Consider the following 12,762-nt stretch of genomic DNA (forward strand, 5'->3'; position numbering starts at 1 on the left):
TAATGTTTTCTTTTTTACAAATCAAGTTTTGATGTCTAAAGTTTTGATAGATTGTAGACAGAGAGTTTTATTAAAGATGGTGGAGGCAAATCTTTATGATTTAAAATAATACTACAGCTAACAAACAAGTAATTCACCTTATTTAAAAGGAAGATGGGGAAATATCTTATATATTACTATTGATCTATATAAGCAGTGGTTTTGGTTATCACATCAGTCAGTACATTTCTGGGTGTGTCAAATAAAAATCGAAATGAATTAATCAAAAACCTCAGTACTTCCGCAACGTCACTAATGACACGTATTCAAAATGGCGGCCGCGGCTATGGTAAGTGAAAAAGCGAACTCTTTTTCTTCTAAATGTACATCGCTCATAATGTCTTCCCCAATTAACTCAGACACAACCCAGTAGTCGAGGCAGAGTGGAGGTCTGCCTGGGCCGATAAACAACGTTTTAATATCAACTAGGTCCGGATTTACTGCAGTTCGCTGCTGTTTGAGTGTTGACGATTTGGCTAAGTGCTTGCTGGAGTTAGCTAGCTACCGTCACCTAGCTTAATTCTCAGTCAGCTGTGGCTCAAAAAACAGATTTATATCATTTGTCTGGTGCGTTAAGCGGTGCTGACAGAGGATAAAAAGCCATGTCGCTTGTTGTTAGACTGTCATTTGTTGCACAGTCAGGAGAAATCAGCTGGCTGAACTTTGGCTTAACGTTAGCCGTTAGCACCTCTGGCAGCGGTAGTTTCAGGCAGCTCTCGGTGGAGTTGACAGAGCTGAACATGTCAAACCAGCAGCAGATCAGCTATAAACTACACAATTAACGTGAACCAAGACTGACGATGTTCTTTACCTGGGCTGGTGCTGTATGATAACCTTAACGCCTTAAAGTCACAAGGCATGCTTGCTAACTTCCTTCTCTGCCATACCATAACTCCCAGTGGCGATAAGACATGGTCTCCCCTCCCCTTGTTCATCACTTCATGTCACACAATCTCAGCTAGTCTTTCTTGCATTAAACAATAATAAATAACTCTGTAATATCAAATGAAACTTAAGTTTCTCAAAGACGGATCTCACCTCTTGAGTCAGAATGTAGTAGAGGCACCTTTGACTACAACCCATCACCATCATCCATCTCCACAGAACTGTGTCAGTAGCATGAGGACTGTGAGAGCACAGCACTTCAGATTCTGTCACAAATAATGGCGGCTGTGGCTTAGCTAGTATAAGGGGACATTCACTGAGTTCTCTACTCAGCTGCTTCTGTCCACATGTTGCAGTGTCTCTGAGTCAGACACTGAACCACAAGTAGCTCCCTGTGTTTGGGCCAGTTCGTTGCATGGTAGCACTCTTGCATTGGTGTATGTGAAAGGATGAATGAGGGTAAATTATAAAGTGAGTAAGATTAAAACAGTTTGTCAATTCAGTGCAGCTTATTTACCGTTTCATGGTCTGTTTTAAGTTTTGGATTGGATTTAAGGGTTAACTCTGACCATTTCACAGTTTCTGTTAATGTGGCATTGTGTTTGGGATTGTTGTCCTGCTGGAAAATACATTTTCTCCCTAGTATCAGTTCTTGTGCTGCATAAAGCCAGTTTCTCAGAAGGCTTGTGAAGAACCCACACAACGTCATGTGAGGTCTTTCTCTTATGTGAGGCTCTGACTTAAGCTGCCACTACTGAATCACCTGGGCAACAGCTGTATGCACAGTGTCCCTCACCTCAGCTCTGGAACCCGTTGCGCCCCCTCACTGTCCACAGGCCATGACCTGCATGTTGGACAATCTTCACAGATTTTTCTTCACAGGGACACTCAGTTTTTCCCAATGGCTTTTAAAGGGAACATATTATGCAAAATGCAATGTCTTTTCATAATAAATATGTGTCCCTGGTGCATCTACAAACCCTCAAACTATGAGAAAAGACAGTCGTTTCTCTTTTGTCTTGCTCCATCTTTCAGTAAATGTGTGTAGAAACACTGTGTTTAGTTTTTGCCCCACTTGTGATGTCACATGCAGAGATCCGTTGATCATATGACCTTGTTCAGCACTAGTATGTTGATTGGCTAAAGTATTTCTCCTTCGGAGAAGGCAGCGCTGATGCAGGAGTTGTAGGGCGGTGCAAGCTCAGTGGGCTTCCTGGGAGGGGGTGCCTTAAAGAGACAGGAGCTAAAATGGAGTGTTCAGAAAGAGGGCAAAAAGAGCAGTATGCACAGTATGAAGATTACAGTATGTAAACATATTCTTGGGAAAAGCTGAAGTGGTGTCAACAGGCCTGTCTCAGCTCCATGTTAGTGACTGATGGCGTCACATGCAACTCAGCTTGTCAAGTCACCAGTGGCTGGTTTTACAGCGTAAGAACTCACCTATTCCAACAGGGAATCAGCATGTAGGGAGGTCAGTTGTCAGCAATGTAGTCAAAATGGCAGTGTTTTGGAAAGAGAGGGTCACCTCATCAGTTTGTTTCAGGAACAGCCGTATCTGTATGACACACAACTTAAAATGTAGTCAAATAAGATCAACAAACTGCTCTTTGTCACATTGCACATTTGCCAGTTTTTATGTTTTGCGGTCACAAAGTAACTCACTTTCACTGTCATCATTCATACATTAAGATGCTAAAAATTATATGCAACAACAAAAAGGCAGCAAAGCGGAAATGTAGAGAACCACTGCTATGGTGACAATACACTGTCCCGCCCCACAGATGTAAACTGGCAGGTTTCAGAACACTTCCCTTTGCAAATACTTAGAAGCTTCACCTCTTCTCGTTGTGAAACCTTCCTCTGAATTGGGCTTTGAATGCTAGAATTCATGATGCATTTTGATGTGATATTATCTTCCACCCTGCAGGTGAAGTTTAAAGTTGTTCCAGATAGACTTTGATGTTTTATGTTGTAATATTGAATATTGTTGTTGTAATATTAAAGAAGTAGTTTCAGTTCTTCTGAGGTAGTGTGATCTGCCTGAAAACATTTCTTGAAAGACTGTGTCCGTGTGGTTAAACATGCAGTGGTGTCTGTGTTGCAGGAGACGTGGTGGGCCTTGCTGCTGTTGTCCTTGTTGCCTGTCATCCGGCCCTTCTATGTTCCTGGAGTCGCTCCCCGAGACTTCCATGAGGGTGACACAGTAGATATTAAGGTAAGACTAAAGTTGAGTCGATCAGCATTTCACAGATTAACAGAGACATTGTTCAGTAGTTTGGCCAATTGTCTTGCATCATTACCTTTTTGTGGGGTTTTTCCTATCTTTCCATATCCATGTGAAGGAATGCGCTGCATCAGTGGCTAAAAATGAGTAATTGAAACTGGGAAACAGTTATACGTGTCTTATAACAAACGTGGGCCAGGGGCAATTAATGGCGGGCCCTTTTCCTACTCACTACCCACCTACCCTTCCTCCGACCACACCCATTTTTAAACTCTGCCTTCATTTTGATCTCAACTACACCTGTAAAATTTCGTAACTGCGTTTTGCACAGTTGAGACGCTGTCATAGTCCTCAGAAACACTCACGCAGACTCACAAGCTGAAAACAATGACAGCAGACACTGTCGTGGCTGGTAATCAAATATCTGTTATCACCAAATCCCGTCGTTGGTCTTTTTTTACTTTCACACCAATAATGAACCACACCACCGTCCAACTGGTGAAACTGTGGTCGGACTTGTACGACCTGAAACGGTGGGTCTCAGTGTAGTTAAACAAACCAAACCCAATGGTTAATCACACTAGAGTTTGTTTGAAAGGCAGCACAGTCAGCAGCTCTGGGATAAACCTTGCACTGAATAAGTACATGTACATATAATAAGTAAATATACCCTCAGTACAGATTCCACTGCCATTCAGACCAAGTTGTTGTGAATGTGGTTCATATGTGACCCAACCACTCGGATCATTTGTTTTTCAGGCGGTGAAGCTGACCAGCTCCCGCACCCAGCTTCCTTATGAATACTACTCCCTGCCCTTCTGTAAGCCAGACTCTGTTTTCTACAAAGGAGAGAACCTGGGTAAGTGAAGTGGTCCGCTGCGGTTATGTGGAATGTGGCCTGGGAAGTTAAAGTTTAGTTAGTTACTTCTAAATGTATTACTCATCATCCTATTTTATTGGATGTGTTATCTCAACATTTTGTTATTTAAATGCAATGTTTTTTATGGATATTTTGTTCATTTGCACATCTAAATCTTTTGTAGGTGAGGTATTACGCGGGGACCGTATTGTGAATACGCCCTTCAATGTTGAGATGAACAAGCACAAGAAATGTGAGATGGCATGCAACAAGAAGAAGCTCAGCATTGAAGAGAGCAAGCTGGTCGCTGAGCGAATCCAGGAGGAGTATTATGTCCACCTGTGAGCCTCTAGAATGCTAATATTAACCTGTTGCCATGAGGAATACAACACATTACTTTATTTTAATGAAGTAAAAATGTTTAATCAGTGACTCTCTCTCTCTACTATAACCCTGTTCTCTAGCATTTTGATTTTTAATGTCCAATATGCAAACCAAAAGTAATTGAACTTCTCTTTGCACCTGTTAGTATTGCAGACAACCTACCAGTTGCCACCAGGTTAGAGTTTTACCCCAACAGAGAGGGAGAGGAGGAGCAGAAGAAGGACGTGGTGAAAGATATCCAGTTTGAACATGGCTACAGACTGGGCTTTGTTGACAACAACAAGGTACATGTCATTCTTTGTGTTGCCAAGCGACTGTCAATCACTCTTCACAACTGAAAGGACTTTTTAAAAGTTCGTCTTGTGATTCATCCACTGGTGATTAAAATTATGGAAATGGAAGAAATGTGGAATGCCATTGAAAAAGTTTACTTCCTTGAAATTAATTGCTGCCTTCTTGCTTTTCGTGAGTTGTAAACAGTATCTGTCGCAGTGTCACCATCAGGGTCCAACTAAAATTGGAACACTAATGTGTGGACTTGCTGGCCATCTGTAGATGTATGTTTGTGTCTGAGATTGGTTATAATGTCTACGTATCGAAGGACATAACCAACTAACTAACTAACCTCGCTGTAATTATTTGAAATAAAACATCCATGGAGAGAAATCTCCGTCAGTTCTGGAGCAAAATGAATTAAAAGTCAGTTATTTTCATGTCTTGAATGATGTGGGAAACCCTGAAGCAAGCACTTTATACCTGCAGTACTAGAGATACAGCACACGTCAGCTTCCTGGATGACGTATACTCATACACCAGAACTTAAGTCTGCTCGTGTCTTTTTGAAGGATACTAATTTCTGTCTTGCCTCTTTCTCCCTCACAGTTTTATCTCCACAACCACCTGTCCTTCATCCTGTACTTCCACAAGGAGAAAGTGGAGGAGGGGGAAGTTCACAACTACAGGGTGGTGCGATTTGAGGTCTTACCACAAAGTGTAAAAGTGGACGGTAGGTGTCAACACACTCTTTTTTCAATGGCTTATGGCTGTGTTATGTTTCTGACCTATGGTGATTAAAAACTGCATGAGTAGAAGGCAGACACACAAGTGCTGCCCCCATCATGGCCAGTAAAGTATAAAATGACTTCTCTGTATTTATTCTCAGACCTGAAGGCTGTGGAGAGCGACAAGACTTGCACGTTGCCCGAGGCCAGTGGCTCTGCCCCTCAAGAGATTGACACGACCAAAGAGAACGAGGTCCTCTTCACCTACTCCGTCCACTGGGAGGTCAGTGACTGCTGCATGGATTCTCATGGAGACATCTTGTAACAAGTTTAGATGGGGTTAAACAAAGTTAGGAAGGCGTAGAGGAAGGACCGCTGAGCCTCTTGTCTCCTCTGTGCAGGAGAGCGAGGTGAAGTGGGCGTCTCGGTGGGACACGTACCTGACCATGAGCGATGTCCAGATTCACTGGTTTTCCATCGTCAACTCCGTGGTGGTCGTCTTCTTCTTGTCTGGTACGTCTTGTCTTCTTCTTGTCCACGGAGGAAAGGCACATTAATGTTCAAATGTTTAATATGTTTAAAAGTGTCAGTTTGTGAAATTGTACATGTAGCTTGGTTTGTTTAAAAACTTCTAAAGCTTGTGGGTGTGATGTAAATCTATCCCTCTTCCCCCGCCTTCCCTCTCTAAGGTATTCTGAGTATGATCATTATCAGGACCTTGAGGAAAGACATTGCTAACTACAACAGAGAGGATGACATAGTAAGTAAACACACATCTGACGAAGGACATTCTGCCTCAGCAAGTGTCTGGGAAAAGAATGCCTGGATCAGATCATCGTGTAGATCAGAATGATCTGATTTTAGAGTTACTGAACAGCTTTGAGTTCTTTGCGTGTTTATTAAATCAGTATAACCCAAACACCTGACTGCATTTTTCTCCTCCCTAACCAGGAGGACACCATGGAGGAGTCAGGATGGAAGAATGTACATGGTGACGTCTTCAGGCCGCCTCAATATCCCATGATCCTTAGCTCTCTGCTAGGCTCAGGGATCCAGCTCTTTTGCATGGTCCTCATTGTCATCTGTGAGTTTGTTTTCTCTGTCATCTATTCCCTGTAGATCCTGACAGTGTACATTTAGCCTTTCTTTCTTTCCCTATCATTATTCACAGTAACTGAAATGTGTCTGCAGCACACGAACAGTAGTTACGTGTTTTTTGTCTTACCGAGTGTAAAGGTCCTAAGGTTAACATGCACGCAAACATGTTTGAGATCTCTTGATTTCAAACTCAAGATAATACTTTGATTAAGACATTTGAAGGTACATATTAACCAGATGACCCCAGTTACCAGTTAACTTGGTATAATCTAATGTCTGCAGGAGCGTGTGGTATTCTGAAAGACCCAAGGACACTTTACACTGCAGAATGAATGTTACTGGTGTTTATTGTTTTTAACTTGGAGGAATTTTGCCTAATTCTCTATTTCATGGCCAGCACAGAGACTTCCTGGCATCTTGTTATCACATTGTTGTCACAACGTTCTGTGTGTGTGTGTGTGTGTCTGCGTCGTAGTTGTCGCCATGTTGGGCATGCTGTCTCCATCCAGCAGAGGAGCCTTGATGACTACTGCTTGCTTCCTCTTCATGTTCATGGGGTAAGATTCATTCACTGACCTTTTCATTAAGAAAATCCCAGAGATCTCAGGAACTGCCCCTTTGCTAAGTCCTGCCCCTCGAATGCACACTGGCCAATCAGAGTGTAGCATCTGTCAGCTCCATCCAGGACCCAACAACTATACGCCGTGCTTGTCATTTTCAAGCTGGTTTGGTGGATTTCGAGTTAGTCCCGGTAAAACGTTGTGCCTTTGCCATGTATAATAGTGTCACTTGTTACCTGGAGAGCATAACGAACGTTGGAACATGTATGCTAAGCTAGCTGCTGAAGGTATACTGTGTGTAGACACATGCTGCTCGTGCTTTTTTTGTTGCATCTTGAAGGGAAACTTTGCCGACTTTAAACCAGCTAAAGTATCCCATAATCGTTTTAACCTGTAACCTGGCTTGATGGAGTAGTAGTAGCCAACCACAAGGTGGGGGGGGGGCTTAGCAACGGGTCAGTTTAAGGGTCGCCTGTTTTCTTTGCATTTCTTTGATTTTATGCTGCTTTTTGCTGTGAACGTTTCTCCTCCAGTGTATTTGGTGGCTACTTTGCCGGCAGACTGTACCGCACACTGAAGGGCCATCGGTGGAGGAAGGGAGCATTTTGTGTAAGTCAATAAGTTCAATCATCTGTGGGAAAACATTCCTTCATTCCTAGTGTTGGTTTAGAGCTCTGTAAACAAGGCTACCTTCTTTTTTTATGTGTAAAACATGTTGCTGTGAACACGCAGGCTCAGGTTTTATTTGTTTTGTCTTCTGTAGACAGCAACTTTGTATCCTGCAGTGGTTTTTGGAATCTGCTTCATCCTCAACTGTTTCATCTGGGGAGAACACTCATCTGGAGCAGTGAGTACTATGGCACATAATCTAAAATGTTTGTCACAACAACATACATTCATGGCAAATTAGAAAACAGTGAGCTAGAAGGCTAATTCCCTTATTGTAATAGTGAGGTTTATATAAACGTTACAGCAGATCACTTGCAATGCTTTGCTTACTGGAAGGGTCTCCCTAAATCATTCATAACAGAGACGCCATGTAACTTCTGAGAGAAGAAACATTGAGTTTTCTGCTTCAGCCTCACTTGGTCTGGTATGACTAGTAGCTAATGGTGGCTAATGTTAGCTACCGTTAGATAGATGCTCTGTGACATTACTTTCAGTTTTCAGTTGTGCTGCTGACACATTTCAGCATTTTACAAACGTTTCAGTGGCTTTTTCACAAAAGTCTTGGTTACATACTCTCAGTTCCATGTGAATAAATAACCGTACACTACAAGTACACTTTATCAAAACGAAAGAGCACGTAGGTGTGCAGGTTAACGTCATATTCTTATTTTAAGATTATCGGTATGAATCCTGTTCTCCTCTGTCACCACTTCAGGTTCCCTTCACCACTATGTTGGCCCTGCTGTGTATGTGGTTTGGTATCTCCATGCCCTTAGTCTACCTGGGCTACTACTTTGGCTTCCGCAAACAGCCTTACGATAACCCAGTGCGCACCAACCAGATTCCACGGCAGGTCCCAGAGCAGCGTTGGTACATGAACAAGTTTGTAGGGTGAGACATATCTAACTCACATTCCTAATTAAGATGCGATGGCTGATGGCTTTAGTCTAGGCAGGATTTCTTGTAATAAAACGTTTCCTTTACTTTCCACCAGAATCCTGATGGCTGGAATCCTGCCTTTTGGTGCCATGTTCATCGAGCTGTTCTTCATTTTCAGTGTGAGTACAAACGGCTCCACCCTAAATGCTTTGTCGTCAGCCCATCAACCCCCTTCTTCTTTCAGTGCTGTAGAAATGTTCATTGTGTGTGTATTGTCATGTCTGTAACTTAATACAGATAAAGATGCCGTGAAATCGTCAGTTGTTTGTTCAGTTGAAATTGTTCAGTAATTGCAGTATATTCAAGGGATAACTGATCAGTCGCTTGATCACAGTATGTTGACACCAGTGTTTGTATTTGTGTGTGTGTGTGTGTGTGTGTGTTCACTTGCAGGCCATCTGGGAGAATCAGTTCTATTACCTGTTTGGCTTCCTGTTTCTAGTCTTCATCATCTTGGTAGTCTCCTGCTCTCAGATCAGCATTGTAATGGTTTATTTCCAGCTCTGTGCAGAGGTACGTTCATTCACTGTGAATACTGTCGACTGTCATTTAACACTCATAGACAGGGAGTACTGTGACGGTCACTAGTGGTGCCTTTATGGCCCTTTGACAGAGTCACTGTGTTGTAGCGTTCAAACTGATGGCCAATTAATCCTGAAAATCCAAGCTATGATCACTACTTTATGAAGCATTTGTCGATGATTTGTTAACAAAAAATAGAGGCATTAGTTCCAGCATCCAAACCCTGACATTTCCAGGCAGACTGCCTCTACCTGAACCGTGTGTCGTATCATCTGAACACTGGGTTTTGTTTCTCCTCACGATCAGGACTACCGCTGGTGGTGGAGGACTTTCCTGGTGTCAGGTGGCTCTGCGTTCTACGTCCTCATTTACGCCATCTTCTACTTTGTCAACAAGGTAAAAGCCCCGAGGCTGTTTCAGACGTTTCATATGTCCACGACAAACTCCTGTTTGATTCCCCTGCAGCTGAAGACATGAATGTTTTTAATTGGCCATACTGTTATCACATCCTTGGAGTAATGATGCATGTTGTCAGTAATGAGTTTATCCTATAGTAATATAGAATATTTCACGTCATCAGGGTTATTTTGAGTTAGGCCCAAGACCTCTGCTATTTGTTTTATAACATGAACCTTGTCTTGTGTCATACACCTGACTCACTTTTACATAAAGTTACAACAGCAATCTTACGAGTTTGAACCTGAGACACTTTTAACAAAGTCTATCAGATTGATGTAAAGGCAGCAGCAGCACAATGTAAAGCCTGCACAGAGAAATGTAGTTTGTCTTATTAAGAGCTCTCTATAAACATATCACTAAATTCTCATCTCTTCTAAATGTCACAAGAAAGCCACTGAAACATCCAGAATCTATGAGCATGTAAATATTTTTCATTTCAAAAGTTTAACCACTGAACACAAGATGTTCAGTGAATAATTCATTCGGTGTCCGTGGCCCAAAAGGCTTCAGGTTTCCACACCGTACACGTGTAAGCAGCACAGACGACCACGGTTGGCTCCAAACTAGTAGTGATGTCTCAACTCCTGCTGGCACCTCATCGTGTTAAGATCAGATTGATTGTGAGCAGAGGAAGTTTCTCGCTCCAGCGGACGAATATGAAAACAAAGAAGTGTTCTGCTCAGTGACTCAGTGAGAACAGAAAACTTATATCATTCCATCTTTCCATCTCGTAGACCAGCTTATAATGTGAGTGCATGTGTCCATGAATGTTCTGTTAAGTGACTTGTTTTTAAAAGGCCACCTCTTGCAGGTTGGTTGCCAGTGTAATGGAAGTGAATACGTCACTGCAGGACTTAATAAGAGCAGAAACACATGATGGAAAACGGGCAGCATGTTGAAAGTGATTCCTCTTCTCTTCGTTTGTCTCCAGCTGGACATTGTGGAGTTCATCCCCTCCCTCCTGTACTTCGGCTACACGGCCCTGATGGTCCTGTCCTTCTGGCTGCTGACGGGCACGATTGGCTTCTATGCAGCCTACATGTTCATCAGGAAAATCTACGCCGCGGTCAAGATCGACTGAGTCGTCACTGTCGCTGCTGCTCTCCTTGGTTTTCTTTTGTTTTTCTTTCGTCACATTCAGTTTTTTAATGTATATATTTTTTATTCTTCATGCCCAACAAGCACTGACTTGTGTGTGGAGGGAAGCGAGAGGGGTGCTTTTTACGGTGCGACAGCCCCACCCACTGGCCTCATGGGGACGAACAGCGAGGTGGCAGAGCTAAACCAGCTGTTTCCCTCTCTCTCTCTCCCTCCCCTTTGCTTCCACCTCCCCTCCTGTTTCCGGGACAGAGACACAGAGGGAATGCTCCTCTGATGGGACAGTTAACGTCTCCTGCTGTTTCACCTTGCACACAACACAGTGGGCCAAAGCTTGTCAAACAATAGTTCCTGTACATTTTTGTTTTGTCTCTACATTTTGTGAGCCTAACTTATCCAGGTTTTTATTTTTGTCATCACAGGATTTGTCTTTGACTTACTTTCTCTCAATCATCGTCTGGGAAGCTGTTTTCATCTGACCTCCTTACATAAGGTCTGTCTTTACTCTTTCCATTGTCTCTGTCTTCAAATGTCACTTTGGCTTCATTTCAGAGACTTTGGAGATCAGGGAAGGATTGGGGGAGTGTAACTGTGGTCATGGGGTTAACGTTGTTGTGTTGAACTGATATGAATGGAAATTATGTGGGGAAGTTCTACATTGTAACACAAGAAAGGATAAATTAAATGTTGTATTATTTTTTACTCCAGTTTCCATGTCCTGGTGTGACCATGTTAACCACAACTGTAATCAAAATATTAGCTTCTCCTACTAAAACAAGGGGTGTCTTATTAATGTCAAAACATTGGTCCACTTGCTCTAAACGATACAGAACGGCTCTGAACGGGACCGTGAACCCCCTGCCCCACTGCAGTGGGCTGCTGGGTGAAGCCACTGGAGTTGGACAAAAGGAAAAGTTACTGTCAAGACTGAAATGACAAGGAGGGGGAGACCTTGTATTGGAAGTCTGCAACACAAATCTGTGTTAGAAGCTTTTTCCAGTAGAATCTTACAAAAAGTAGACATTTTTCTGCTCATTAACTTGCCGTCAGTGTAGCCTTAGCAGTGCTGGACGCCTGCTGAACTATGCAGTAATGGAAAGAAAGTGCAAAGTTGCTGTTTTGTGAAGGTTATTTCAAAGGACCATTTTTGTTGAGATATGAGTGAATCTAATGTATGCTACGTTTTTGTGTATAATATGAAAATTGACTTTTGGAAGCCAGCAAGATCACCTGTGTGTTTCTACAGACGGTGGTAGATACCATGATGACAGTGCAGAGCATTGAAATGTAATCCACAGTGTTCTTATTAGATCTGTACAGTCAATGTTTTGTGTGGACTGATGCCCTTTTTTTTTTTTCTTTTTGTTTAATTACAGCTCATGTTTTTTCCCCTTCTTTTCAAACGGCGTTTTAGGGGGTCACAGAAATGTGGTTTTGTTTTTCAGCTAAAACTAAAAATGCATATAGAACATGGGCGGAACCCTGACAAGCAACTCAATCTAAGGGCTTCCCATAGACAACCACTGTATGAGACACAGTACAGCAGTCACAATACATCATAATCACAACATTAAACGGACGGTTTGGCATTTTGTGAAATGCACTTGATTGCTTCCTTACCAAGAGTTTGATGAGAAGATTCCATTCACGGTTAACAAGAAAGTGAACGAGTGCATTTCACCAAGTGACAAACTGCTGATTCTTTCCCAGACCAGCACAGGCGGGCGAACATCACTCGAACCCTGTTGTATGTTATAAGTCCAGCAGAGCGCTGGGGCGTGATGACCGTACGGGTGATTGTTGGGGGACACGTTTGAGTCCAAAGCGATTATTTGAAACACTGAATTCCAACAAGCAGCAGAGACCCAAAAATACATGAAGCTCCTTGTAAACAAAGATTAAAGGACACTAAAGTAGATCCATGCAGCCCTTCAGGTTACTATCTCCTGGAGGTGTTAGGGTTCTAGTGGACAACTGAAGCGACTTTTGTTTTTAGTGGGTGGCATTTTTGCACAGAAGTGAAGG

The 12,762-nt window shown here is 42.6% G+C and overlaps 1 protein-coding gene across 1 annotated transcript; it reads left to right on the top strand.

Moving 5' to 3' along the window:
- Positions 1–290: 290 nt before the first annotated feature.
- tm9sf4 (transmembrane 9 superfamily protein member 4) lies at positions 291–11,439 on the top strand. Its single transcript, XM_070839627.1, has 18 exons — positions 291–328; positions 3,029–3,139; positions 3,908–4,007; positions 4,192–4,348; positions 4,537–4,675; positions 5,274–5,397; positions 5,554–5,675; positions 5,794–5,905; positions 6,082–6,152; positions 6,344–6,476; positions 6,966–7,047; positions 7,584–7,659; positions 7,814–7,897; positions 8,435–8,610; positions 8,714–8,777; positions 9,052–9,171; positions 9,487–9,576; positions 10,571–11,439. The coding sequence occupies exons 1-18, from the start codon at positions 311–313 to the stop codon at positions 10,718–10,720; spliced, it is 1,929 nt and encodes a 642-aa protein (XP_070695728.1). The 5' UTR covers positions 291–310; the 3' UTR covers positions 10,721–11,439.
- The last annotated feature ends 1,323 nt before the right edge of the window (positions 11,440–12,762 follow it).

This window comes from Pempheris klunzingeri, chromosome 11 (genome assembly GCF_042242105.1).
Source record: "Pempheris klunzingeri isolate RE-2024b chromosome 11, fPemKlu1.hap1, whole genome shotgun sequence".
Lineage (NCBI taxonomy): Eukaryota > Metazoa > Chordata > Actinopteri > Acropomatiformes > Pempheridae > Pempheris > Pempheris klunzingeri.